The 26,207-nt window shown below is 46.0% G+C and overlaps 1 protein-coding gene across 5 annotated transcripts in view; it reads right to left on the bottom strand.

Moving 5' to 3' along the window:
- Window positions 1-26,207, bottom strand: part of LOC138285295 (proto-oncogene tyrosine-protein kinase Yrk-like) — a 228,797-nt gene that overhangs the window by 16,016 nt on the left and 186,574 nt on the right. For all 5 annotated transcript variants that reach the window (XM_069225025.1, XM_069225029.1, XM_069225028.1 and 2 more), the window contains exons 3-7: window positions 16,541-16,802; window positions 10,484-10,586; window positions 5,323-5,421; window positions 3,089-3,192; window positions 1,665-1,814 (exon numbers count right to left, since the gene is read on the bottom strand). In XM_069225025.1, coding sequence (XP_069081126.1) covers window positions 1,665-1,814; window positions 3,089-3,192; window positions 5,323-5,421; window positions 10,484-10,586; window positions 16,541-16,790 — 706 coding nt within the window. In that variant the 5' untranslated portion in view covers window positions 16,791-16,802. The remainder of the gene's footprint in view (window positions 1-1,664; window positions 1,815-3,088; window positions 3,193-5,322; window positions 5,422-10,483; window positions 10,587-16,540; window positions 16,803-26,207) is intronic.

Here is a 26,207-nt window from a genome sequence, read left to right as displayed (position 1 = left end):
ATACGCAAAAAACAAAGAGGAAGAAGGAGGTTGAGGGCCGGGTCTGTCCTCCTCATAGCCTATTTAACATTACAAAAGATGCCAAGCTGAAGAACTAGCACAGGATGCACAGGAAAAAGGATTTTCCTGTTAGAAGAACCCTCACCCACCAGGGTTACCCCTTAGTGGCATGCTTCATCATTGGGTTTCTTCCCGTTCCGCTACGGAGCGTGGCATGCTATGACCTACGGGATACATGGGAGCACTGATGTAGTCTTGTCAATGTGAATCACAGGAGGGATAGGAGTGGTGGGGTCTTGGGTGAGTTAAAAATACCTGTCTCCTAGTAATTCCAATGATTTAATAGATCTCTTGGAGGCGGTATGATTAAACAAGCATTTTCAATGCAACGGGGCTCGCATTTGCTCGAGTTGTAGCTATTTGCGTTGTGAACTCCTAACCTAACTTTTCTTGCCACACAAATTAAAAGGAAAAAAACACAGCACGATCCCGCTATGTAAAATGCAGAGCGATCGCGCTGAAATTGAAAACGAAAAAACGGAGCGCGATCGCGCTATGTAAACCCCAGCGCAAATTAACAGATAAAGTAGTCCAGAAACCAGGCTCAAAACATCGAGCCTTGTATGTTTCTAGTAGTTTACCAGTGCTGTGTAGGCGGGCTAAACACCAGAAAAGGCATGACTTATGCATGCCTTTCACAAATGAAAGCAAGCAGATTTTAAAGAGCAAGCTCAGGAACCAATGAAAGAGACTGACGTGACCTGGGTGTGGTTTGAAGCCCAAAGAGAGATTACTTTATGGACGGAGTGCTTTGCGCTCGCCCATAAAAAGGGGCTGCGGAAGTGGGGGATGTAATGTGATGTACCTGTAATGTACCTCCTAGCCTACTTGATTCGGAGACTTACCCCTAGGCTCCTCTTCAGGACCAAGGTGGACTCCCTGGTGCCACTCCTTGTTTGACTACCTCTAATGAAAGCATAAATAATACATGCTCTGTGATATGGTGCAATTCATCTATCCCTCCCGTGATTCACATGGAAGTTGGGTGTAATTATATCCAGTTCAGAGGATTAGGGCTTCAAATCATTCTCATGGATCTTCGTAACCAAACAAAATCCTCGCTAAAGACCCACAAAAAAACTACAATCAAAGTAAATTTGGAAGGGCAGCCCTTTCATGTGTGTAATATATATTTACTGGCATATAGATTTGTTCCTATCTAGATGTTACTGTTGGTGCACTTCTTGGGCAAGGGACGAGTGAGTACCTCTCAAAGAGTGATAAGGTAGAGGAAGAGTCAGTCATATTAGTCACATACCATGTCGCTGCCTAACACACAACAAACTCTGCTCCAGTCCTATTCCGGCTATTCAGAGGCTCTGGGCAGCATGTCTTGTGTTGGTCCTACATTGTCCAAGCTGGTCCTACACATCTTTCTTAGCCACAATATTGACTCCGAAATACTGTCACTGTAGCGTTAACAACAGTACATGCACTTTTGCCTTGACGATATTTTGGAAGTTAGTAACATATTTACTATATATGTGTAGGGCGATAAATTGGGACAATGTGACAAACTATGGGCAAAGCTCGTTTGTCATTTTGGCGTCAGAGAAAGGACCTCCATCAGACCCCTTACTCTTCTTAGAGGCTACATGTGCTACCTGTGTAGTGTTGCACCAGTTCTTGCACAGTGTCAAACTGGGCTCTGGTGGTGATGTAATAGCCTCCGCTGTCCAGCTTCCGGATCTTGTAATGCTTCACGTGGTCTCCTTTCACATCGTCCCAGTCCCGGATAGAGAGGGAGTAAGCACCTGTGCAAAGGGATGAAGAGAATATTGTCAGAGGGACCTCTGTGACCATTAAGTATAGACTAGCTGCAGACAAGGAGTGACTGGCAAACACAAGGGATGAGGAGAGACACCAAGCAAAGACTAGACATAGATTGGGAGCATCAGCAACCCTTTGGATGGGAAAACCCATCAAATAGAGAGAAGAAGATGACTGTCAGCAGATGAGGTGTGATCATCCAACAAATGGACACACACAAGGGAGAGACAATAAAATACTGGCTACAGGGGACGTATATATACACAACCACAAGGAAAGAACCATAAAATACAAACCAGCAGGGTTGAGGTGAGAATGTCAAACAAATGGATAGGGAGAGACCATCCAAAATAGACCAGCAAGAGCTTGGGGAGGGGCGCAGACAAACACAAGTAGTGTTGGGAAATGTAAATAAAGACTAGCTGGAGATGGGAAAGTTCTGTATTTGGGTTGGGGAGAGGAAACCATCAAAAACAAACCCATAGGAAACCTGCATCAAATGAGATTAGACTGTCAGGTACATAGACAGGGAGACAGAGTCAAATACAACATAAAAAACATAAATACAGACAGTAAGGCATAAAACACAGACAACTCCATTGAAGAAGCTACAAGACACAGTACAGTAGAGAGGGGTGAAAGTGGCAAACACATGGGGTGGGGGACTAGCCAAATAGCAACCGTTAGAAAGTGAGAAGTATTGTCAAATAGACAGGACCAGGAGAGACCATAGAATACAGGTCTGAAGGAGACATGGAGAAACCTTCAAGCACGTGGAGAACCACAGACCAATGGGAAGTGCAGAGAGACCACCAGAAGATACAGATGATTAGGAACAAGTGAATATATATAGGCAGAAGATGGGAGTGATTATCACACAAAGGCATCAGGTAGTACAGGCTGTGAGGAGATGAAGAAGGATCATCAAGCACAAGAGAAGGGAAGTGACCATACACTGCCATGAGATGCAAAATTGGAGAGTCCCACAAATATATGGTGTGGGCAGAAACTGTCAAATACAAACTGGCATGAAACTGATGAGGCAACATCATACAATGTGGTCAGAAAGAGATCCTCAAAACAAACCCTCAGGTGATCAAAAAGACTGTCAAAGACTGGGGCTGGTGAGTGACTGAAAAACTGATATACACTAACCTCATGCTGGCTAGGGGCTTTTTTGGACAGGGCCAGCACAAAGGGCCAGGGGTCTGCAACCATGACAGCCTCACCCCTCTCTGAGTGGAAATGGAACTCATACCTTTGGTAGTCTCGCTCTCTCGCACAAGGAAGGTTCCTCTTGGGTTCCCATGACAGAGGAGCTGTCTCTCTGTGTCTTTCCTGCCAAGCTTCCCAAAGTACCACCTAAGGGAAATTGAGTCAGACAAAGATTTTAAGACCAAGAGAACAAGAGAGAGTGTGAGTGAGAGATAAGAAGGAAAGAGGGGATTATAAGAGTTAGCAAAACATTGGAGGAGAGAGAGAGAGAAGAAAATGAGGGAATGAGGCCAGGCGAGTAAGAGCCAAGGTGTTAGAGAAAGAGTGAACAAAAGGGAGATGGAGAGAGATAGAGACAGCATGAGTGTGAGATGCAGCAAGAAATAAAGAAGAAAGAGTAGAAGGAGAGGAAGGAGAACAAGTGGAAGAGGTAAAGTGTTTCCGGGGTAGGAAGAACAGTGGAACAGAGAGGTAGTGGGAGGTAGGCCGACAGCAAGGAAGAAATATGAGGGAGAGAAAATAAAATATAAGTGAGAGCAGGTAAAAAGGATTGAATCTAAGAGAAATGGAGAGGATATGTGACAGTAAGGGTCACAGATAAGAAAGAAGAAAGAGAACATAAGAAAGTGAAAGAATAAAATTGAAAGCAAGAGAGAACCACAGAAAGGAGAACACTCATGAAGGACTGATCCACATACAGGACAATTCAAAATCCATTTCACACTGCTTCAGTACTCACACAGGCACATTCTACACCATACATCTCTCAACCCATCTCACCTCAACTTACTGGCAATCAAATATTCTACAATATTCAACTAAAGATATATGCCTTGGCCATCAGTGTTCATTCCCAACCAAATAACTCAAAGAGTAATATGTTACACAGTCTCACAAACTCATCTCATTTCTATGTCTAAATACCAGCCCCAGTAACCAAACCTTCCAGGCATGGCCTGATCTGTCAGTGCCTTTGTCTGCAGTCATGGCTACAGCTTATGCACATATACCAGTTCATCGTGCCATAGGTAGAGCATTTCCCTGATCCTCATGCATCTCCCCAATACTCACTGTAGAAGCTGAACTACATCCACAAACTCTTTTAACCATTCCCTTCGAAGGGCTTACCAGGAAACCACTTTGTGGCCTCCTTAGTGGTCTGAGGCACTATATAAATTCTGCAACACAGGACAATACACTTTCATTACTAAAACCCTGTTTCCCGTCCTGCATAGCTGTACAGCCCCACCTGTAAAGTGGAGGTACCTCATGAGGGTTTTGGGTTGGTCCAATGCTGCATTTTGGCACAACCTGTGCATTCTCTTCTTCCTAAGGTAATTGGCGTTCAAGGGGTTTGGATTCACTGTGTTATCGTAGATAGGCCTGTCCCAGCAACTGCCCTTGTCATTGGTCAGTACTCAGCAGATGTCATCTCTCAAGACACTGTTCTTACCAATACCTTCCTCACCTAGTGTGCTCACCTTACTCCATTTCCACCACGTTGTATGGCACCAATGCTATCCTCGGCCCGCAGCACTCATTTGGTTCTATTCCTCAGTCACATGAGTCCAGTGCTTAATTTGTGCCCGTGGTTGAAGGCAGTGGGCACTGGCTCTCAGATTTGCGATACTGACATTTTTCATCATAAGACTTTGACCCAGAGCAAGAAAAAGGCAGAAAAGGGAAAAACAAGGAAGAAGTGAAAGATAGGACTAGACTGAGAGGGAGAAAGGGGGAAGAAGAGAAAGACAGGATACCAGTGACAAATAGAAAAAGGAGAGAGAAAAAGAACCTGAAGTGTGAGATAAGGTAACAGGAAGCGTAAGGAAGTATAAAAAAGAGGCATGAAGTGGAAGCAAGACTAGGTAGCCTTGGTACTTGGTAACATCAGCATTTGGCAGCACCGGCAACTGGCTGCAAAAAAAAAAACTTTGGACCCCTGTACTGTTTTATGCTAATTAATCTCTTCTCTTGAGTCGACTGCTCCAACGTCCACCACACAGAGCACAAGCAAACCCCATCCACCTCACAGTACTCACCCAATCACACTTCCTACTCCAATCCTAACTTAACCTCAATGCACTCTACAAATCAAACCTCACGTCACGGGGCTCAACCAATTGAAGCCAGACTTCAGAGAGTTCAGAGTGCATTCAGTACTCAAGCAACCTCATGCTTCCAATACTCAACCAATCCCATTGCTGCCTACCAGTCCTAAGCCAGTTCCACACTATACCAGCTGTTCGCCAATGCCTTTACACCCAGACAGGTACTCACTCTTCTGCTTGGATGGAATCTACAGGGGCCACGTAGTTGCTGGGAATGTATCCAGTGGCCCCAGAGGTCAGGGACCGGGCCTCCCACCAATCTCCTTCTCTGCAGAAGACAAGAGAAAGAAAAATAATCAGTCTTAATAGAGTCAGTCCAACCCAATGCCCATCAGCGCTCCTTGAACATCCCATCAGTAGGCTGCAGGTCCGGCTTTAGGGAGGTGCTTTGAGGGGGGCTACTGACCTGGGGTGCGCTACGTTTACCATACCTTGCGATTTAAAATCACCTGCTGCAGAGTTCCTTGTGCGTCCAGCTTGCTTTCAGGCAGCAATGAAAGTGTCAAGGTAACTCTTGTGATTAATGTTCCTGCTAAAGAGAGAGAGTTTGGAGTTTTGTCTAGTGGCAGTTTTGACTCGCCTTAACCTAGCGCAGAAGGTTAATATGCCTGCTGCAAAGAACAGATCTGTATTTAATGTGGTAACTGAGTGGATTAGTAAAGCAAACCTTTACCAGAGCTTTAAAACAAATGAAATGTATGTGAAAGAAGGGATATTCAGAGATGAGAGGCACTTTTTCAGGGTGGTAGTGAAGGGAATCGAAGAGTAGGTCATAAGAGGGCACAAAAAAGTTGTCGCACCAGGCACCACCAGCACTGAAGCCGGCCCTGGTAGGCCCTGCTGTTGCTATTAACATTTCCGCCCCTGTGTGCCTGTACCCGTGACTTGAGCGCATCAGCGGGCCCTACGACAGACTCCCATCCGCCCCTGTGTGGTGTGTTAGTGTGCCCTTCTACAAATTATCATCAGGCTCCTGCAGCCTACCTGTACCCCTACTAGAGCCTGCCACCCACCTTACACCCGCCTACCATCCCCCGCTGCAGCTTGTCACCATCCTCCTCTGGCAGCTCATCAGTGAGCCCTACTACAACCATATGCCTCTTTGCAGCCGCCCGTCAGCATATGTTATATAACCAAATATACTGGAAGTGTGATGTGTGTGTGCAGGGTTCAGTTTAATGCATTCTGATTGATTCTGTCTGTCTGTTATTAGGTGGAAACAGCAACTTATAAGTGACAAAGGGCCTGCCACAACTCTCCGCTGCAGCCCACAAGCTCCCTCTGCTGTAGGTCATTTGTGGACCGCACCGCAGCTTGGCAGTCCATCCTCTGCAGCAGTAAAGAGCCCTCGGCAACCCGTCCGCCGGCTCAGCTTCTTCGCACACCCGGTAGCTCATTTGCTGCCATCTGTTCCTGCCCCCCCTAACAGGTTTAAATGAGGCAGGTGGAAGAAGAGGAAGCGCAGCGATCATGATGACGGCTGGTGCATGGTGAGGAAAACCTCTTCCCTAACAGCATCGAAGCAAGCACTTTCACAATGTGATGAGCACATGACCATATTTAGACAGAGAGAATGACCTGGGTATCTTTTCTCTGGTGTCACCGCCCATCGCTGTCTGTGTTGTTTATTAGTGTTCATTTCTATTTTATTTCCAGTATTTACAGGTGGTAATATGTTAAACAAAACCCTGAAAGTGTTACCAAGACCCTGCATGCTTTTCCAGGCTGGTTGCCAAATGAGCAAACCCTGGGGACAGCCCAGGTCCAGTCAGTGGCCACAAGTCTCTTTCTCTCCCCTTGTGCACAGCCAAGCACACAGGTCCACAACCTTACATGAGCCTCTTCTTCTGCTCTGAGACATCTTCTTCTCCCAGGTCCCACAGCTGCACAGTCTGCTGATCCAGGCACCTGGGTTTCCCGTAGCAGGCAAGCATGGACAAGCAGTGGATATAATATACCCTAGCCCCAGCGGTACGCTGGAAGCCTAGCTGGCCCATTTGTGGTTGTCGGTGTCAGTACAGTAGGGTCATACGGATGAACAAGCTTCACTTTAGGCCTTCATCGTGGCTCCCACGTAATTATAGTTCACCTAGGAACTGTAATTCTGGATGAATTTGGAGTGAAAAGGAAGGTGAGAAATCCACATTTCCATTACCCCGCTACTCCAGACTGGAAATTTAACCAGCGAACAGCTGGTGAACAACTAAAATCTGGTGAAATTACCGGGGAAGAATGGGCTGAAAAATGTGTAATTCTGGGGAGAATGGCTGCAGTATCGGTTAACTGTCCATTTCTCAAGGAAAAGTTGGAGTATGGCAGTATTCCTCCATTCCACAATTGATAATACTTGTGCCATTGGCAATCTCAGGAGGCAGTCATCCAAATGTGCTATTATTGCAGGCCTTTTGATGGAGCCCACAGTGTCTTCAAAAATCAAAAACATTTTAAGACTCATGAATGCTCCAAAGATAGATGGGGTTGGGAAAATACTTTACTAAACAGCTAATACTGTATTTGTGCAATTTTGACGATTGTAGGAAATTGATGAAAAGATGTCACTAATTCGCCTACACCCACTTTTACAGCAAGGTGACTTAATCAAGATCTTGTCTAGCAGAGATGAATTAATGTCACTAAGTAGTGTGTGTGTGGTTTCCTATAACACTAAAAGGCCTAGGTGCTCAGTTTTTGTGGAAAAGGTTGTAAGTCTATTCCTCTGTATCGAGATTTAGATGAGGGAGAGACTGCACAATATTTATACATCTAGTGTGTTTATAAGTTGTAACATTCTTCTCAAGCATCGAGGTGCACTTTGGCTGAGGTGGCATGGCTAGCCATCAAGAAACGACAGATAAAGCGGAGCACTTTCTTCAAGTGTCGAAGCTTTCAGACTCTTCCGCAACAAGCGCAAGTAGCTGCTGAACATGGATAAAGACAAAACACAGCCTTGAGGGGCTCGGCAGCAAACATCAGCTGGGCATGCAACGTGATTGCTGGTCGAGGCTGGTGATGCCTGGTGGCAGTGGTAAGATTCAGAACATCTCACTGCATTGTCTGACACCCAGGCCATTGGTTGTAAACAGCTGAGAATGCTGAATGGTAAAAAGAGGTTGAGTCAAGTAAGAGGAGCACCAGTGTTTGCTTCGGTGAGCCGAAGGACGTCATCAGTGACGGCCATCCCTGCTATCTCAGTTTTATGAGATGGGAAGATACAGGATTGCAGGGGTCTAGAATGCATTTTGCAACAATAAAATGCTGACCTCGAAGGAGCGGTTGTGTGTGTGATCACGCTCAGCTAACATGCTGCAAAGTACTCTGGCCTCTCCATGTTCCAGTGAAAGGAGGGGATAGTCGAGGGAGGGAAGGGCATGGAGCCAGAGGGATGGGCATACTTGTGGGCAGGCATCCAAGACAGCTGTGTGGAGCAGGTTGATAGGTGCCATCGTCACCTTTCCCAACACACCTGAGGAGTTTCCGAAGGTTCCAGAGTGGCAGGGCTATAGAGTTCTGCTGAGGGCTAGGGTAGGGAGCACTTGCTACCTACTTTAGATAAGAGGTCAGGGGTGTTTACATCATTCCAACATGGGGGAAACACTTCAGTATAGTGGCTGAACAATATGGCGTCTCTGCCTCTATTTTGTACATCTAAGGGGTCTCTTGCTCCCAAGCTCACAGAAGTACAGCACAGAGCTGGACAAAGGCTGCGTGACATCACTTTCTTTCAACTCCGTGCCTTTCATTACCCCTGAAATCACAAAGGTCCTTTAAAGTGTCAAAGGCCACTCTGTGTGGTGGAAGGGCCTGAAAAGCCACAGTGCCAGTCTTCGCCTTCTGGAGTCAGGGAACGGGAAACAAGGGAGGCCTAAGACACTGAATGACAGGTCTGTCCTCCAACCCAGACGGATGCCTGACCGATGTGAGGTAAGTGATGGCAGTCTACTTCAGTGGTATTGATCATATGAGCAGACTTCCTCGAGAAAGTGACTCCAACTCGAACATCCTGGAACATGATCACGTGTTGTGCCTTGAGCTGGTACGATGAGCCACCTCTTCCCTTATGACAAGGTTCCAAGATTTATTTTCTACTTTTCTGACACTGGGTAGTCTTATAGGGATAGCTTGAGTCTGGTGGGCAGCCAGCCCATCTGCTAGATCATCAGAGACTATGGCCTTCTCTTCCCTATACGAGGACCATATGCCGGATTTAGAGATCCAGTATACCATGCGGAGATCTCTGTGCCTTCAGTACAGCCTCTGCTGCGGTGCTGGATATTAGACAGCGATCCTTTGCTGAGCCAGTGCCATGTATGATGTATCCACTTAAATTTGTTTATTCTGCAAGAACAAACTACCAAAGCAGGAGTTTTTTTTACAGAACAAAATAACAATAACCGGGGCTCCAGGGAGTTTCGTTTTTTAGCTGCGCATGTGTACTACTGGGAATTTCTCTACTCAAGACAGCCATTTCTTGCACGGTGGTTCTGGATAGGGGAGAGTGCTGGTCATCCTGTCCTAAATAGGGCAGGGTGAGCCAGCTGAGGCTTTGCCAGCAAAAAAACACTGGTCTCTCCACATCAAAATGGGGCAGGGAAACTGTGAGTTTGGTGGAACAGTGCATCTGCAGTTTTAAGGAAGTTGCTCCATTACGCCAAATTTTTAATGACCCCTTAGCAATACAAGACAAGGTGTTATTGTTAGAATGATTTGGAAAGGGTGTTGGTCTGTGTGTGCTAAAATCACCTCTGTGGTTTCTTAGGCTATAATCTACCACTTTTTAAGTACCATTTGAAACATGAAGGTACCTAAGGGACTGTTCAGTGAGTAATGCTGGGTGAGTCCTAACAGCCATGGCTAAGCATGCGGTCTAACTCAGCTAGCACCAATAATGTAACTGGCTTGGTGGACCGTCTAGAGTTGAAAAGGGTGTAAGTGTGTGCTATGTCACACACCTGCTGGGAGGTTGGTTGTTTTCTTTTCTTGCTCAAACAAACAACCAAACTCTAGCACTGTGCCCTCACCAGCAGCACAGAGAATGGAACAAAGGTCTACCAGGAGTGGAGAACCGAAAGCAAAATAGTGAAGGGCAGGAGGTTGGGCGGACTCTGAGGTATTAGAGGTCAGAAGCTAATAACTGTACATTTCGGTCTTGATACTGTTTCTATTTAAAATAGGCTACACTGTGAAAACAATTATCAAGAGCACAGGTACGTTTAGATGCCAAGTTGCGACCTTAATCTTTCTTATTGTGACCCACAAACCCTTGCCCAAGGCCTTTCATCTCAGTCCAATTCTCACCATCGCCCACAGCATCACCCAGACTGGAGACTCACGTGTTATTAATTATGTGGAATTTCTCTCCTTTCAAAATGTTAAGGTCATCTTCGGTTCTGGCTTCGTAGTCGTACAACGCTATGAAGAGGGTTACTCCACCAGCTGTAAAGGGATGAGAAAGAGAGAGATGAACGAGGGAAGAAATAATACGGTGATATAGAAATGGGGGAGGGCAAAGGGTTATTTATCTTAAATACTGCAGACCAAGTCCTTCCTACCAAAGCATGTCTTACTGACATGCAGGGGTGGCTCTTCTGCTATGGCGGAGGAGCATCGCGTCTCCCTCCTCCCCCGCCAGCAGCAGCAGCTGCTAAACCTTTACAAGAAAACAATAATAAACTATGTATATTATCGTTTTCTGGTAAAAAGGGGGCGGGGCCACAGGCGATGACAGGGACGGAGGGGGAGTGCACAGCACTCCCCCTCAGTGCACATGTATGTTTGGCCGGCCGTCTCGGGCCAGCCAAACACACATGGGCACTAGGCTCTCTCCAACCCGGCACTGCGTTGCCAGGTCAGAGACAGCAGGCAGAGACTATCACTCTGCCTTGGAGCACCCGGACTGGGCACACCGTCCAATCCTAACATTGCTTTCATGCTGGCAGGATTGGATGCGGGGCAGGCTGGGAGCCTGTGCCTGTAGTGGAGGACCAAGGAGCGGAGCGGCGAGAAAATTACATAAAAAAAAAAAATATATTATGTATATATTTGTCGTCCCCCGCGCCGTGCCGCCCCGCGCCGTGCCGCCCCAACCCACCCCTTTCTTTTCCTCCCACAAGCCGCCACTGCTTACATGATGCCCTGAAACACACCTAAGAAAACTGAAAACCAGAGAAGGTGCCCAATTCACAATACAGCAAAGATAACCCGATTACTCTGTCATCAAGGATGCCATCTCAAGTCATTCTTATCCAATTTGGTTCTCTTGAAATAAATGAGGACTGCAAATCCCAGAATGTCTTAGGATAAATTACATCTCAGGATGGAATATAGTGTTTCTGATGACATGGAGCCATTTAGTAAATCTAAAGCCAGCACGCTCACAGACAATGAAAACAATTCATAACATCTATGTGTCCACAATTGTCACACACCGTTCTCTCTCTCAATAGACCTTCCCACCAGCATTTTAGTACCAAAGTCCACACACGCTTCATTTAATTGCAGGCTGAGTCATACGCAGAATTTCAAGTCAACCTACTGATGCTTAGCATGCTAGCGACTAGAAAGCAGAATTAGACAGCCTAGAAGATCATGATATAAACTGAGCATCACATTTATATTCAGATGCTTGCCTGATGCTTGCTTGAAGGAGATTGCGTTCTGTCATGGAATTCTTTTGGAAATACAAACACAGCCCCATACTCAGAATTGTCAACTTCTTTAGGATAAATCCAGAAAGGGGATCCATTCAATCTCATGGTTTGGCATTATCAAGCTATCAAAACTCCCAAAATTCTCTTCTTGAATCAGTGGTCGACAGGACTAGTGTGTGTAAGCAAACACTCAAAATCCAAGAGGGAGGTGGTGAACTTCAACTGTACTGGCTTTTTATTGGCCTCTCCCATAGCCTGGTGCCTAGGCCTGATGTGTGTCATCTCCTTGACTCTGGTACTTGCTCAAGTACAGACCACTTTGCTATGCTGCTTTGTGAATGGCTACGTTTGCTGTGTGTCTCTGCCCTTGTTTGGGGCACCTGGGTTTCTTTTCATTGTTCAGTTTCCTTGGTTTTGCTCGGATTAGGATTTTCCAGAGTTTGCACTATAGCAGATTTTTTAGTAATAGGGTATGTGTGTCTTTTTAACTTTGGCTGCTTAGATTAAACCTTGCAGGTGTATTTGAGGGTAGCCTTGTTCGTTGTTTTTATTAGCTAGTATTTCTAGGTTAAGCTTATGAGTGTGGCGTTATTTTTTAACTACAGATTTTTGGATATGATTTGTCAACGATTAAAAAGCATTAGATTAATCACAGGGATGATTTATGAAGAAATTCAGCGCTCCTGCTGAGAACAGGCATCCAGATTGCCTCCCAATGCCTGTGCTTACATTCACTGTCCCTTGAGCTTTGTCATTCATAGGTGTTTAGTTGCTGGTAGGTATGCCAAATTCTTACAATTGTTATGTAAGCGTCTTGTGTTTTTCAGTTATCTGGTATGACTTTCTTCAGTGCTGGCAAATGTCTGCTATGATTGGGTTTACATGTTAGGGATGTTTGGCCATCTAACCAATTGGCACCTCCCTAGTGCAAACCATTCAGAGTTTCATCTTTTACTGTTTAATACTGTTTTTGGTCAACCCACTCTCTAGCCTTCTTCTAGCTCTATCTGTTCTCCTGCGTTGCCACTTCCTTTAATTGGAAGCCTGTTGACCAAAAGCTGATCAAGCCAAATGGAGCAACCTAGCTCCAGACATCGGGGGAGAGAACCAGCCTATGACTGTGTTTGACGTGTCTTATTTTTTTATTCTGTCAATTGTATCTTGTTCAGACCATAGAGGGATAAAGTTATTTCCTCTTTTGTGTGGATAACGTCACAGACACACACTGAAACCATTGCCAGCATTGGGACTGAAGTCATCGCCATATGTTTCTGGATAACTTAGAAGCCGTGAACTACCTTCCTGAAAAAACGTATTGCACCTATTCCTGAACGCTAATGCCGATAAATCGATCTCACTACTCAATTGTGAGAAAAACAGAAGGTTCTTTGGTAAACCTACCAGTAAACAGAGATCCTCCTAGATCAAACTGACTTTACTTTCACGCTAGTTTAAAAATAGCATTTGAAAGCTAAATGCTGCACAAATTCTCTAATAACCACACAAAGCCAAACAACAGCCTCTCTTAATCATGGTTCCTCCTTTTCAACTTATGACCTTTCCACATCCACATGAAAGGGCGTCTATAGATGAATCTCATAATAATGGTGGTTAGCTTTACAGGAATGTAAATGTCATATTAACTCATAATCCAAAGCCCTTGTCAGGAAAGGAAACAGATGAGCTTAGGGTAAGCTCAGGTAATTTTCTTTCGTGAGGACAAGAGTTATTAGATTCTCCTACAACCTCACCGCACAATACTTCTTGGTTTACCTCAAGGAACAAGGCCAATTCTGGGGAGACTTGGTGCCTGTGAGGGAAAGGGATTCTCTAGAGTAGATATTGAGTCTATACACACATTCAAAATAAACTAATCAGTTGCTCTGCAGAATATATGCATGTGTAGAATAGGGGCGATGATCGTAGTACATTGAGAGTGGCTGGCAGAGGATCTAAGATTGCGTACATGAAACAACGTACGGCCACGGAAAGCTATCTTCTGTGTTGTGGGCTCAGTATCGATAAGAGGTGGAGGGGGGTCTCTTTGAAGAGACACATCGGATGGTTTTTTCAGAGCTACAGGTGAGATGAGACGGGTCTCGTGTTAGAAAAGATGCAGTTCTGGAATCTGGTCACAGAGGAGGAGCCGTTTTGCCTTCAGGTGGTTTCTAATTTTGCATTTTGTGGCTCTTGGTGCTGTGTTGGCACCAGAAGAATCAGCATCAAAAGAAGGGTATCTAATTTTAAATGAAGCCACTGCCCCTTAAAGTTCCATTGTGTTACGCTTGTCAATAATCCAACATCAGCTTTATCCTATTATGCCAGACTTCTTTAAGAAATATGCATGTGGTGAGATTGTGAATCACAACTTTTATTTAAACTACTTGATCTCTTCTTCTGACGTCCATCCATCCATTCACCCATATATCTATTCTTCCCTTAATCTGTCCATCCTTTCACCTTTCCATGCATCCTTTTACCCATCAATATATGTTAATGTAGCCATTCCTGTCCCTTTCTCTCCATTCGTAATCCCTCTGTCCATTTACCCTTTCCCTTATAGACACTTTCACTCTACAACCATCCTTCCCCTTCTAACCGTCTTATTCTTCACCGTTTCTCCCTGATTTATTTTTTTGTTTCCTTCCTTATGCCCTTTTTTCCTCTTTGTCTACCCATATTTTGTCTCTTATCATGACTTTTTCTTTCTTAACTTTCTATCTCAAGCTCACTTTTTCTGTGTGTCCCTTTCTCTGTGTTTTCCACTATATTCGTAATTTCTTTTTCTCCGTTTTTTGACTGTGCATGTCAGTCCACACCCCTCTGTCATGATACTCCCTAGTAATTTGAGTTATAAGCATTTGTATGCAGACCTGTGGACAGAAAAGGCCCATGAACATATTATTCACGTTTTAGTGTGACTCAGTTCATAAGCCCATCAAGACCAGCGCCAGCCCAAAATTAAGTGGGGCATTCACTCCGCAACTAATTATACATACTGAAACCCAGCCAAAACAAGACCTAAAACTTTCCTTTTTAGAGCCACGAGCAGACCACCTGTACTGGGATATTAGGAGGCCACGCTGTAGCTTCCGTGAGGGTTTACCAGCTGTGATGTAGAGGAGCCCTCAGAAGCTGGTAATCATAGCTGTTTGCTTCAGCTTAGCCAGGGTTGTGGTGCTAAGAGTCAGAGGGTTTGAGACCAAAGCCTGCGATGACCATGGGTGGAGGAAGCCCTTTCCTCCAGCTGTAAGCATGTAGCATTTGTTGAGAACAACCCAGGCTGAAAGGCGATGGAAGCCTGAACAGGGTAAAACGGAAGATACAGTTAACGAGTAATTGGAGGAGTAACTGATTTCTGGGTGCAGAAGTGGGCTGTTACTGAATCGTGATGGGGTTGCCTTTAAAAGGTGCGTCTTCAGCTCGCTCCTAAATTGGAGCATGGCTGGAGAATTCCTGATGGATAGAGGGTTATTGTTTCAGATGCCAGGTGTATACATGGAGAAAGCCCGTTTCCTTGTGTTTTTTTGTCACTTCTTCATCTCTAGATTAATACTGTCCTGGCTGTAGGTTTACTGAGAGCCACTAAAGGTGGTGAACTCATCAGCTAACTCTATAAAGCCCTCTGTCATTTAACACTCAAGCGGTGCCGGGTATACTTTAAGGAGCTACATGTGTGCCTGGTGCTTTATCCGATGCTGCTCTGGTTGTTGTAATTCATTTCACACCTGTCTCACGCTTCTGGGTGAGTGCAGGGTTCGCCTTTTGGGACTGGACCCCCCTGCACCTCTTCTCCATGCACCTGTGTCAACTGCAGACCAGTGATTAAAGGCAGCATCCGTGTGACACAAGACCTACGAAACTGTGGCACTTACAACCTCAATTCATTTTCGACCCTCTCTCAAACTTTTTCAAATAATTATGACTTCGTGCTTACCTGCTTTATCTCCCCCTCACGCCCGATTACATTAAGAATGACTGCTTCCTTTATTTCAAGGTCAGTGCACTATTTCTTTAATTATCTCAGCCCCTTCTCGTAGTAACTTGCTAATAAAATCTGAATTCTTTGAATGTTTTGTTCTGGATATTAGTCTCTTGTGTATATTTCTTGTTGAACTATTATAACTTGATTCTCACACCCCATTACTACCCAGGGTGTATCCTCGAGTTAGACCATCCTACCAAAGGCGAGTACAGGGGTAGTCGGAGAGGCATGGTTCGCCTTTCTATGTGCCTAGTTTGGCCCTGCTTCCCTGGAAGTTTTAATTCGTAGCCCACAAACAGGAGGGCAAGTGAAAGCCTTTCACCTTATTGGTCACGACTCACCCAGTGGCAGAAGTCACAAGCGCTGAATTCGAGTATCGTTCTTCACAGACAACTGCACAGATGTTGCTTTCACATTCACAGAAAGAACTACATGCACATTAATCACTAGGCCATGCTCTCGGATTAAGCAGGTTACGGGAACCACGCAGCATCCCACCAGTGTCACCATATCCCCAAAAGGGAATTATGGGCACATGCACTCTAACACTTGTGCAAACGTTCACACTTGTTAATGGAAAGTAGCAACATCTTCTGCAAAAACTCACGTTCTCGGGCTATAAGACCACTAACAGCAGTAGACCAGAGTCAAAGAAGCCCCTCAAGGGATAACCCCAGCGTGGAACACTGCCAGGAGTTTGCAGAGCTCCGTGGCTTCTTCTACTCAATGCCAGGGGTGATGCCCCTCCATCTCACCTGTTATGCCCCCTGCTCGCATCTGGGAGGCATTGCTGGGGTAGGGGTTCGTGCCCCCGAAGGGCATGGCTGCAGAGACGGGAGGAGTGGGGAAGTTGTTGAAGTCCGGAATGCGGCTGAAGTTGCCCGTGTGATTGTGCTGCGTGGGGTCAGGGCCATAGCGGACATTGGGGTTCGCACCCGCCGCACCGTCGCCACCGTCCACCAAGGATTTGTCCGGACTCTTCTTCTTGCACTGCGCACAACCCATTTTGACGGTGTTCTGTTGGTGAGAGACAGACATGAGCCAGGTTAGCACACCTCCTTTCACCCCACACAAGACAAAAACAGGAGGAACTCATAAGGGGTGTGAATCAGTCATCTCCAGTTACATAACAATCGCCTTGTGAACATAGAGAACCCCTCCCCTACCCCCTACGCCCTAACGTTTGCCCATTGCTTCTCTAGTCTTCACACAAACCCCTGCATTGTCCCTGATGTTTACCATGGTGGCTAACTGAGTACTACACCCTATGACTCTATCGCTCTTTTTTTTTAATGCACTTATTGCCTTTACCTCTCGACTGTTCTTTGCACTCGCTGCTCTTTCTCTGAAGAGACATTATCAACGGTTCCTTCTGGAATAGAGGCCTCCAGTGCCCTATCCACTTTTCAAGTACTCTCCACTGAGACGTGCAGTCTTATGCCCCTTGTGAACCAGAAAGCACCCAGTATGTCCACGGGAAAGGGAGGAGCCAGAAAATTAAAATACCCCAACCTTTGAACCAAAGCTCCTATGGGACCAAGCAAATAAAGAAATTCATCACAAACCTCCCTAAAATAGCTCTCTTGTGTTTTCCATCTGAGTATCTACCCATTCATCCTTCCATCCACCTGCTGATGTTCACCATTAATTCTTTCATCTATCATTCAGTCTTTCACCTTTCTGTCTGTGCGCCAATCAGTGCCTAATTTGTGAATAAAAACGTGCCAGTGCCCAAAGCCCTCCTCTTAAACACGTGGCTGCTGCAATTGAATGTGGGAGTATGGAATACTGAGGCAGCATAATCCAGAAGCCATCTCAGGCCTCTTCAATCCACTTAAAGCCACTCCCTGCCCCTTCAGCTCACTCTTGCAGCTTTCTGCTTTCTCCCATTGTGATGCTTTTTCGTTTTTCTCTTCCTCCGTCTTTCTCATATGTGTCTTTTGCTCGCAGTAAATGCTTGAGGCAGAAAAATAAGTACTGACCCTCACAAAAAGGTGCTGGTTCTCCACACCAGAAACAAAAAGCACAAATTAAGCACTGCCCCCATCCATATACAAACCTATCCATCCATCTCCGAACGTATCCATCAAACCCATCCATCCGTCTATCCATCTACCCTTTCACTCATCCATCTCTCTATCCACCCTTTTACTCATCCATCCTGTCAGTCATTCATCCATCCATCCTCCCTTTCATTCCAGCCATCTATCCATCTTTTACATGCTTCCTCTGGCTGACATGGTACGTTCCTTTGAGCTGTCATTGATTTCTTATGCTGACAACACCCTCCATGTCACTCATCCATTCTTTTACCATCCATCCATCCGTCCACCCTTTCATCCATCTATACATCAGCCCTCCCTTTCACTCACCATCCACTCTTTCTCATCCATCCTTTGACTCATCCATCCACCCATCCTTTCACTCATGCACCATCCACCCTTTCACTCCATCAATCCGTCCATCCTCCCTTTCACTTATACAACCCATCTAGCCACCCTTCCTTTCACTCAGCCATCCATCCTGTCACTCGTCCATCTATCCTCTCATTATCCATCCATCCACCCTCTCACTGAGTCATCCATCCTTTCATTGATCAATCTACCCTCCTTTTCACTCAACCATAATTTCTTTCACTCATCCATCCATCCTTTCAGCCATCCATCCACCACTCCTTACATTCATCCATCCATTCTTTCACTCATCCATCTATCCATCTACTCACCTAGGCATTCTTTCACTCACCTATCCATCCACCCTTTCTCTCACACATCCATTCATCCATACTGCAACTCACTCATTTACCTTTGTCTGCCAAGATACAGACAGAAGAGGCCCATCAAGAACTCCACATCTGCTGTAGCTGCTAAAGTTGGCGGTCCACAATATTACAGCTCCATCCCTTCACTTATCCATCCATCCTTTCCCTCATTCGCTCATCCATCTGCCCACCATTTAATTTTGTCTATCCAGCCATCCTTTCACTTTACCAATCCATCCATCCATCCACCCTTTCACTCTTCCATCCATCCTCTCTCATCACCCATCCAACCTGTCACTCATCCATCCATTCACACGCTTACCCATCCATCCACCTTCCCTTTCATTCATCCATATATCAGAGCTGGATAGGGAACCCAAAGCAGCCCTGGCAAATTTTGTCAGACCAGCCCCTATAGCGTGCATAGTGAGTGAGCCTGACCACTACAAAGGAGCTTGGAGAGTTCCCCCTGCAAGTAAATTTGGGAAAAAATGGCAAGAACTGTGCATTCTACAACACATTTTTCATTATATACTTAATTGTATTCGTTTTTAAAGCATAGCAAATGATGACCTTTTAGTGCACCAGCATAAGGCAATCTTTATTGGGGCTCTTCATTGATCCCCTCACCATCACTCTCTAACAGTGCCTCTCACCTCGCCAGAGCCCCTCTCCCAAATGCATTTAATTTGTTTCATAGTGCCTCTCTTACCAGCATAGGCTGTTGGATCACTTTACATTACATACCGAGACAATGAATCATACGTGTGCAAATCAGTATACAGAAAATGATTTTTTTTAAAAAAGGGGACTACAAGGTGTGAGATTCGCATGTCATCCACATCGGTTGGCATTTTTTAAGAGTGCTTAGTTTAAGGGAAGCATAAACTGAGAATTCAGAATGTAACACAGAGGTTAGGGATTACTTTACTGATAACAGTTTATTTCAATGCGAACAAACACTTTTTAGCAAAATTAGGATATTCAAACACTGGAAAAAAAACATAACTTTTAAACAGGTACCATGCAGTTTGCATGCAGCTCTTTGATGGCAGTTCAAAGGCTCACAGCGGTAGAGTATGATTGTAACTTATGAACTGCAGAGTAACAAAAGGATCTCTGTGACAAAAGCAGTATCACACTGATCATTGCACATAAAATACTGTTCTGTGGTCTGCATAGTACACTTTGGGGGTGATTCTAAGTCTGGCGGGCGGCAGAGGCCGCCCGCCAGACTTCCCCCTCCAAAATACCGCTCCGCGGTCGGAAGACCGCTGAGGGTATTCTGGGTTTTGCACTGGGCTGGCGGGCGACCGCCAAAAGGCCGCCCGCCAGCCCAGTGCAAAAATACCTTCCCACGAGGACGCCGGCTCCGAATGGAGCCGGCGGAGTGGGAAGGTGCGACGGGTGCAGTGGCACCCGTCGCGAATTTCACTGTCTGCAATGCAGACAGTGAAATTCTTTGTGGGGCCCTCTTACGGGGGCCCCACGACAACCCATACCGCCATCCTGTTCCTGGCGGGCGAACCGCCAGGAACAGGATGGAGGTATGGGCTGTCAGAATCCCCCATGGCGGCGCAGCTCGCTGCGCCGCCATGGGGGATTCAAATGGGCAGCGGAAAACCGGCGGGAGACCGCCGGTTTTCCACTTCTGACCGCTGTCAAACCGCTGCGGTCAGAATGCCCAGCGGGGCACCGCCAGCCTGTTGGCGGTGCCCCCGTCATTTTAATGACCCCCTTTATTTGCAGCAGGCAAGTTAAACCACTGCGTTACCTTAAAAGAGTCAAAACTGCCCTAAAAACCCTATCTCTCTCCAGCAGGTACATTAATCACCAGAATTATCTTTGCACTTTTATTATTGCCTGGAAACTGTTGGATATACGAGGAACCCCCTTGTGATTTTAAAACTGCAGCATTGCTACAACCAGGCCCCCTGTAACAAAGCAGCCCCCCACCCTTCCAGCCTCCCAGGGAAACACTCAATGCCTGGTCTGGACATTCCGGCCTTGCCATCCATTCATTCACATAGCCATCCATCCACCCTCCCTTTCACTAAACCATTTATTCTTTTAACTCATCCATCCATTCATTCACTCATCCATCCGTCTACTCATCCACCGTTTCACTCACTCACCCACCCTTTCACGTTATGCATAAGTCTTTGTCAGTTGCAGACAGAAGAGGCCCATGAAGAACTCCACCCCAGGGGGTTGGTGAAGCCCCTGTCCACAGGGCCGCACTTCACTGTGTCTGTCCGCCATGTCCTCATAAAGCCTGTGGTGTAATCCAGGCACCATTCTGCACACTACACACAGTCCTGAAAAACTGCATTTCCATTATTACAAACCAATCAGAGTATTTTGACATCAGGGGCACCTGGGGAGGGTCTCGGTGGACAGCATCCTAAGAACAGATCTTGTCACCAGGGCACAGCATCCTGTTCTGCTACTCTACAAGTCTTCCAGCAGGGGTGTGGCGGCAGGGAGTATGGTTGCCCTTTGATCTTGTACAGTGGGAGTTGACAGGTGACTGTAAAACCTTATGGACGGGGTTGTGAAGTGCATTCTTCAGGGCAGTACAGCGCTCTAGCATGCCTGTTTTAAATAACTAAAAATCTTAGCTCATCAGCAACCAGCAATTTAAATCAAAATTTTGATTGGAATGTAAATCCCTACCCTGTCCACCAATTTAATGATTAACCTCAAAGGAAAAAAAAGACCTAAATGGCAAAACTTTTTTTTAAACATTTTATAGTGTGGTTTGGGGCATTTAAACACCTTGTTTCGTAGGTCAAGCCAGGCATAATCCAAAATGACAGGAGGCTTCATAGAATGTTTTACAATTTGGGTTTTAACTGGCAATTTTTTTGCATTCTGTGATTTGTAGTCTCCTTTTCTCATTATAAGCAGGGTTTAAAAAAAATAATAATCCAGGATGCAAAGCTTTGATGGCAAAAATCATAGACTGGTTGAGCATACATGTCACATAACATGGAGCCACTTGGGAGCTACCAAGCCCCTGTCGATATATATTTTGGGTGTACACCCACATCATTCATACAACCACATAACAATGACCATAGTTTTGGCTTTGGTGAATTGAATAAGAAATCCTTTCAGGGCACTGCTTTTGGCATATGTTCTATTCATTCATCTAGGCTGGCCGTGAATCCTATCTATTAGCATCTGTTTAGATAACGGATAAGATCCATCCTGACAGAGTATGCTTCCTCTAGACTAGAGGACCTTCCGATGTCTGGAGTGGAAATACTATGCAGGAGGTGGTTAATGCACATGCTGGAAAGATGTGTCTATTCTAATCAAAGGGTCAACTCACCATAAAATTGCTTTAAACTTCAATGAGCGTGTTGGAAAGCACAGCATTCAACATATGTGTTCTTATGTCAATAGCTCAGTTTGTTACAGTTTTTGTTTCAGAGATCCTTGTATTACCTACAGGTCACAAGTAAAATTCCTTGTCATATAGCTTAGTGAGTCATGACCATGCGTCACGGAATTGCATGCAAAAGACAAAACAGAGATTTGGAACCTTACTGTTTTTTCCTCAACCGTTTGGTATTTTAAGGTGGCTATGGAAGAGGGCTACTTTGGGTAGTAATAACACTTATTAGTAAATGGTGTGTAAATGGTTATTAGGGGCATATTTATACTCCGTTTGCGCCGGAATTGCGTCGTTTTTTTTTACGCAATTTCGACGCAAAACTAACTCCATATTTATACTTTGGCGTTAGACGCGTCTAGCGCCAAAGTCCATGGAGTTTGCGTCATTTTTTAGCGTGGACACCTACTTTGCGTTAATGAGATGCAAGGTAGGCGTTCACGTCTAAAAAATCGACTCCGAGGCATGTGCGTCGGATTTATACTCCCGGGCAAAATTCACGCCCGGGAGTGGGCGGGTCAAAAAAAATGACGTACGGCCGCTTTTGCGCCGTTTTTTAGCGCCTGCAAAAGGCAGGCGTTAAGGGACCTGTGGGCTCTGAAGGAGCCCAGAGGTGCCCTCCCATGCCCCCAGGGACACCCCCTGTCACCCTTGCCCACCCCAGGAGGACACCCAAGGCTGGAGGGACCCATCCCAGGGACATTAAGGTAAGTTCAGGTAAGTGTTTTTTTTTTTTTTTTGTGGCATAGGGGGGCCTGATTTGTGCCCCCCTACATGCCACTATGCCCAATGACCATGCCCAGGGGACAGAAGTCCCCTGGGCATGGCCATTGGGCAAGGGGGCATGACTCCTGTCTTTGCTAAGACAGGAGTCATTTCTATGGGGGTTGGGAGTGAAAAAAAATGGCGCAAATCGGGTTGAGGCGAAAAAATTGCCTCAACCTGACTTGCCCCATTTCTTGACGCCCAAGCTCCATTTTCCCCTATGCCGGCGCTGCCTGGTGTACGTCGTTTTTTTTAACGCACACCAGACGGCGCCGGCGGCTAACGCCGGCTAACGTCATTCAATAAATACGGCGCCCGCATGGCGCTTCAGAATGTCGTTAGCCGGCGCTAATTTTTTTGACGCAAAACTGCGTTAGCGCAGTTTTGCGTCAAAAAGTATAAATATGGGCCTTAGTGTCATAACCATTGGACAGATACTTCCAACTTTCTTAAAATGCATGCAGATTTCTTGCATACAAAGCTCGCAATGGTGGAAAACCTAGCCCTGCGCCTTCCACTTATGCCCACCTCACAGTCTACACCCCAATTCCCTGCTCCTTTTGGTAAATACCGGCGCTTGTTTTTTTTACTATTTGAAGTTGTGGTGAACACCTTTTTACCTAAAATGTTGGAACAGAAATGACAATGAAGTGGGCTGACGTTTAAGTCGTTTGTAGGGAAAAGTGACCGTGGAAAAGACATCTTTCTGAAACTGCGGTCTGACAGTGTGAAGAGGACCTGTCCCACAATCATTCTTTGTGCAAGACATTCACATCGGCAGGAAGTAGGGCATGCTGCAGCCAGGCGGAAGGCGTATGTGGTTTAGGCCTCAGTTAGGCCTGCACACAGGCCTCTATCAGCAGGCCGCTGCCTTGCACATCCTCGTGCTGACCTCAACCATTTCCGCCTCCGCAGAGGCTGCTTGACACGGCTTTACACGATGTACCCTACACCGAAGAGAGAGAACGTCTTGGAGGTTTGCGCGTTGTCACCTGGGACAGCCCAGAACACAGACGTCTGTTGGGGACCAGGCAGAAAAAACACAGGTATGTCAATGCATTGCTGATAAGCACGCCCTCCACATGTGTGACACCTTCAACCAGCCCTGGTTTGTAATCCAACTGTTCTTTGCAAGTAGGTATTTTTAGCAGAGACTCACAATGATAAAAGGGAACCTACGAGTCCCAGAATGTAACATGTTGTTGGTTAAAAAGTCAGAACAGGCTAAAAGTCATGACAGATAGAGGTTTTCCTGGCATCTACGTCTAAAATTCCCAATCTAGCCCAGTCACTTAAAAGGGCATTCTAGCCTGATAGTGAAAAGGGCTAGGATAGCTGTCTACGAACATTTCAAATGTGGGCCTTCCTCAGTATGATAGTAGGCTGAGGAAAGTGTTTCTTTACATTTTACACAAGACGGTTAGAAATGGGGTCTCTGGTTGGCAGTCAGCTAGGAATGGGGCCTATGGTTGGCAGTTAGTTTGCACTGTGTCCAAACAGGGACCCTCATTCTAGTCAGGGTAAGGGAGATACACAGCTCTGATAATCCCTACTCACCCTCTTGGTAGCTTGGCACAAACAGTCACAGAGTCAATGTGTAAAGTATTTGTACAAACACACACAGTAACACAGTGAAAACACCACAAACGGACTCAACACCAGTTTATAAAAATAACCAATATTTTTCTAAATCAAACAAGAACAAAATGACAAAAATCCAACATACACAAGCAAAGTTATGAATTATTAAAGATTAAACTTAAATATAGAGCTTAGAAACATGAATGCTTCAGTGTAGAGTTATTGTGGCGTTTTGATGGAGTCGTTCCCAACAATCCGACGCCAATGGCGCCGGTCATGGAGTTACACGGACCCTGAGGTACAGTACCTTTGGTAACGAAGAAATAAGCTGTTGCACTGAGTTGGGGAGGAGAGGTGTCGCTGGATCCGGTGAGGCCTCACTGGATCCAGTGCAGTATCTGTTCCTTACGGCAGACCAGGGGAGGTTGTAAGCATCGGTGCGAAACATCAGTTTCTTACACTCCGGCAGGGTCGATGTCTGGCGGGTCAAGATGCGGTGTGGCGACCTCACGGTGTCGCTGTCGCGTCACAGGGCTGTCGGTGACATGCACTTGAGACTCGCACTTGGGACGTCAGTGGGGGTACAGCGGTGTCAGGCCTGCAATGTCAGCGGGGTTGTCGCACTCCAGCAGGGACCACGGCTTCGGTTGCAGGCGATGTTGGTCTCAAGCAGCGGTGTCATTCCAGGCGTCGTCCAGAGTCGGTGCACTTGTTTTTCTTGTGTTTCAACCAGCTTTCACTTTCAGTGGCCCAGAGACTGGAGTAGGGACCACCTTCCGAACTAGGATCGAGCAAGCAGATCCAGAGGTTGGTAAGTGAGGTCTTTGCTGTCTCAGAGGCTTCTTAACAGGAGGCAAGCTCAGTCCAATCCCTTGGAGACACTTCACCAGCAGGATTGTAGAAAGCAGAGTGCAGTCCTTTCCCTCTTAGGCAGAAGCAGCAGCAGCAGGCCAGCACAGCAAAGCAACAGGCAGTGTGGCAGGTCCTCCTCAAGCATCAAGCTCTTCTCCTTGGCAGAGGTTCCTCTTGGTCCAGAAGTGACCTGAAAATCTGGGGGTTTGGGTCCACTACTTATACCTAGTTCTGTCTTTGAAGTAGGCAAACTTCAAAGGAAAGTCTCTGTTGTTCCCAAGATGCTGCCTTGCCCAGGCCTGGCCCCAGACACATGCCAGGAGGTTGGAGACTGAATTGTGTGAGGACAGGCACAGCTCTTTCAGGTGTGTCAGCTCCTCTCTCCCCACCCTAGCCCAGGAGACTCATCAGGATATGTAGGCTACACCCCAGCTCCGTTAGTGTCACTGTCTAAAGGGAATTCACAACAGCCCAACTGTCAGTCTTACCCAGATGTAGAATATACAAGCAGGCAGAGGCACTGAATAGTTAAGCAAGAAAATAACGAACTTTCTAAAAGTGGCATTTTTAAACAGACAATTTAAAAACCAACTCTACCAAAAGATGTATTTTTAACTTGTAAGTTCAGAGACCCCAAACTCCAAATCTCTATCTACTCCCAATGAGAAACTGCACTTAAAAGATATTCAAAGACAATCCCTATGTTAACCTATGAGAGAGATAGGCCGTGTAATAATGGAAACCAAATTCGGCAGTATTTCACTATCAGGACACGTAGAACACATCAATACATGCCTTACCTTTTAAATACACTGCATCCTTCCCATGGAGCTACCTAGGGCATACCTTAGGGGTGATTTACATGTAGTAAAAGGAAAGGTTTAGGCCTGGCAAGTGGGTGCACTTGCCAGGTCGAACTGGCAATTTCAAACAGCACACACAGACACTGCAGTGGCAGGTCTCAAACATGTTTACAGGGCTACTGTTGTGGGTGGCACAATCAGTGCTGCAGGCACACAAGTAGTATTTCATTTACAGGCCCTGGACACCTTTAGTGCACCTT

This window comes from Pleurodeles waltl, chromosome 3_1 (genome assembly GCF_031143425.1).
Source record: "Pleurodeles waltl isolate 20211129_DDA chromosome 3_1, aPleWal1.hap1.20221129, whole genome shotgun sequence".
Lineage (NCBI taxonomy): Eukaryota > Metazoa > Chordata > Amphibia > Caudata > Salamandridae > Pleurodeles > Pleurodeles waltl.
The sequence above is the reverse complement of the archived record's forward strand: the minus strand, read 5'-3'. Positions and strand labels throughout refer to the sequence as shown.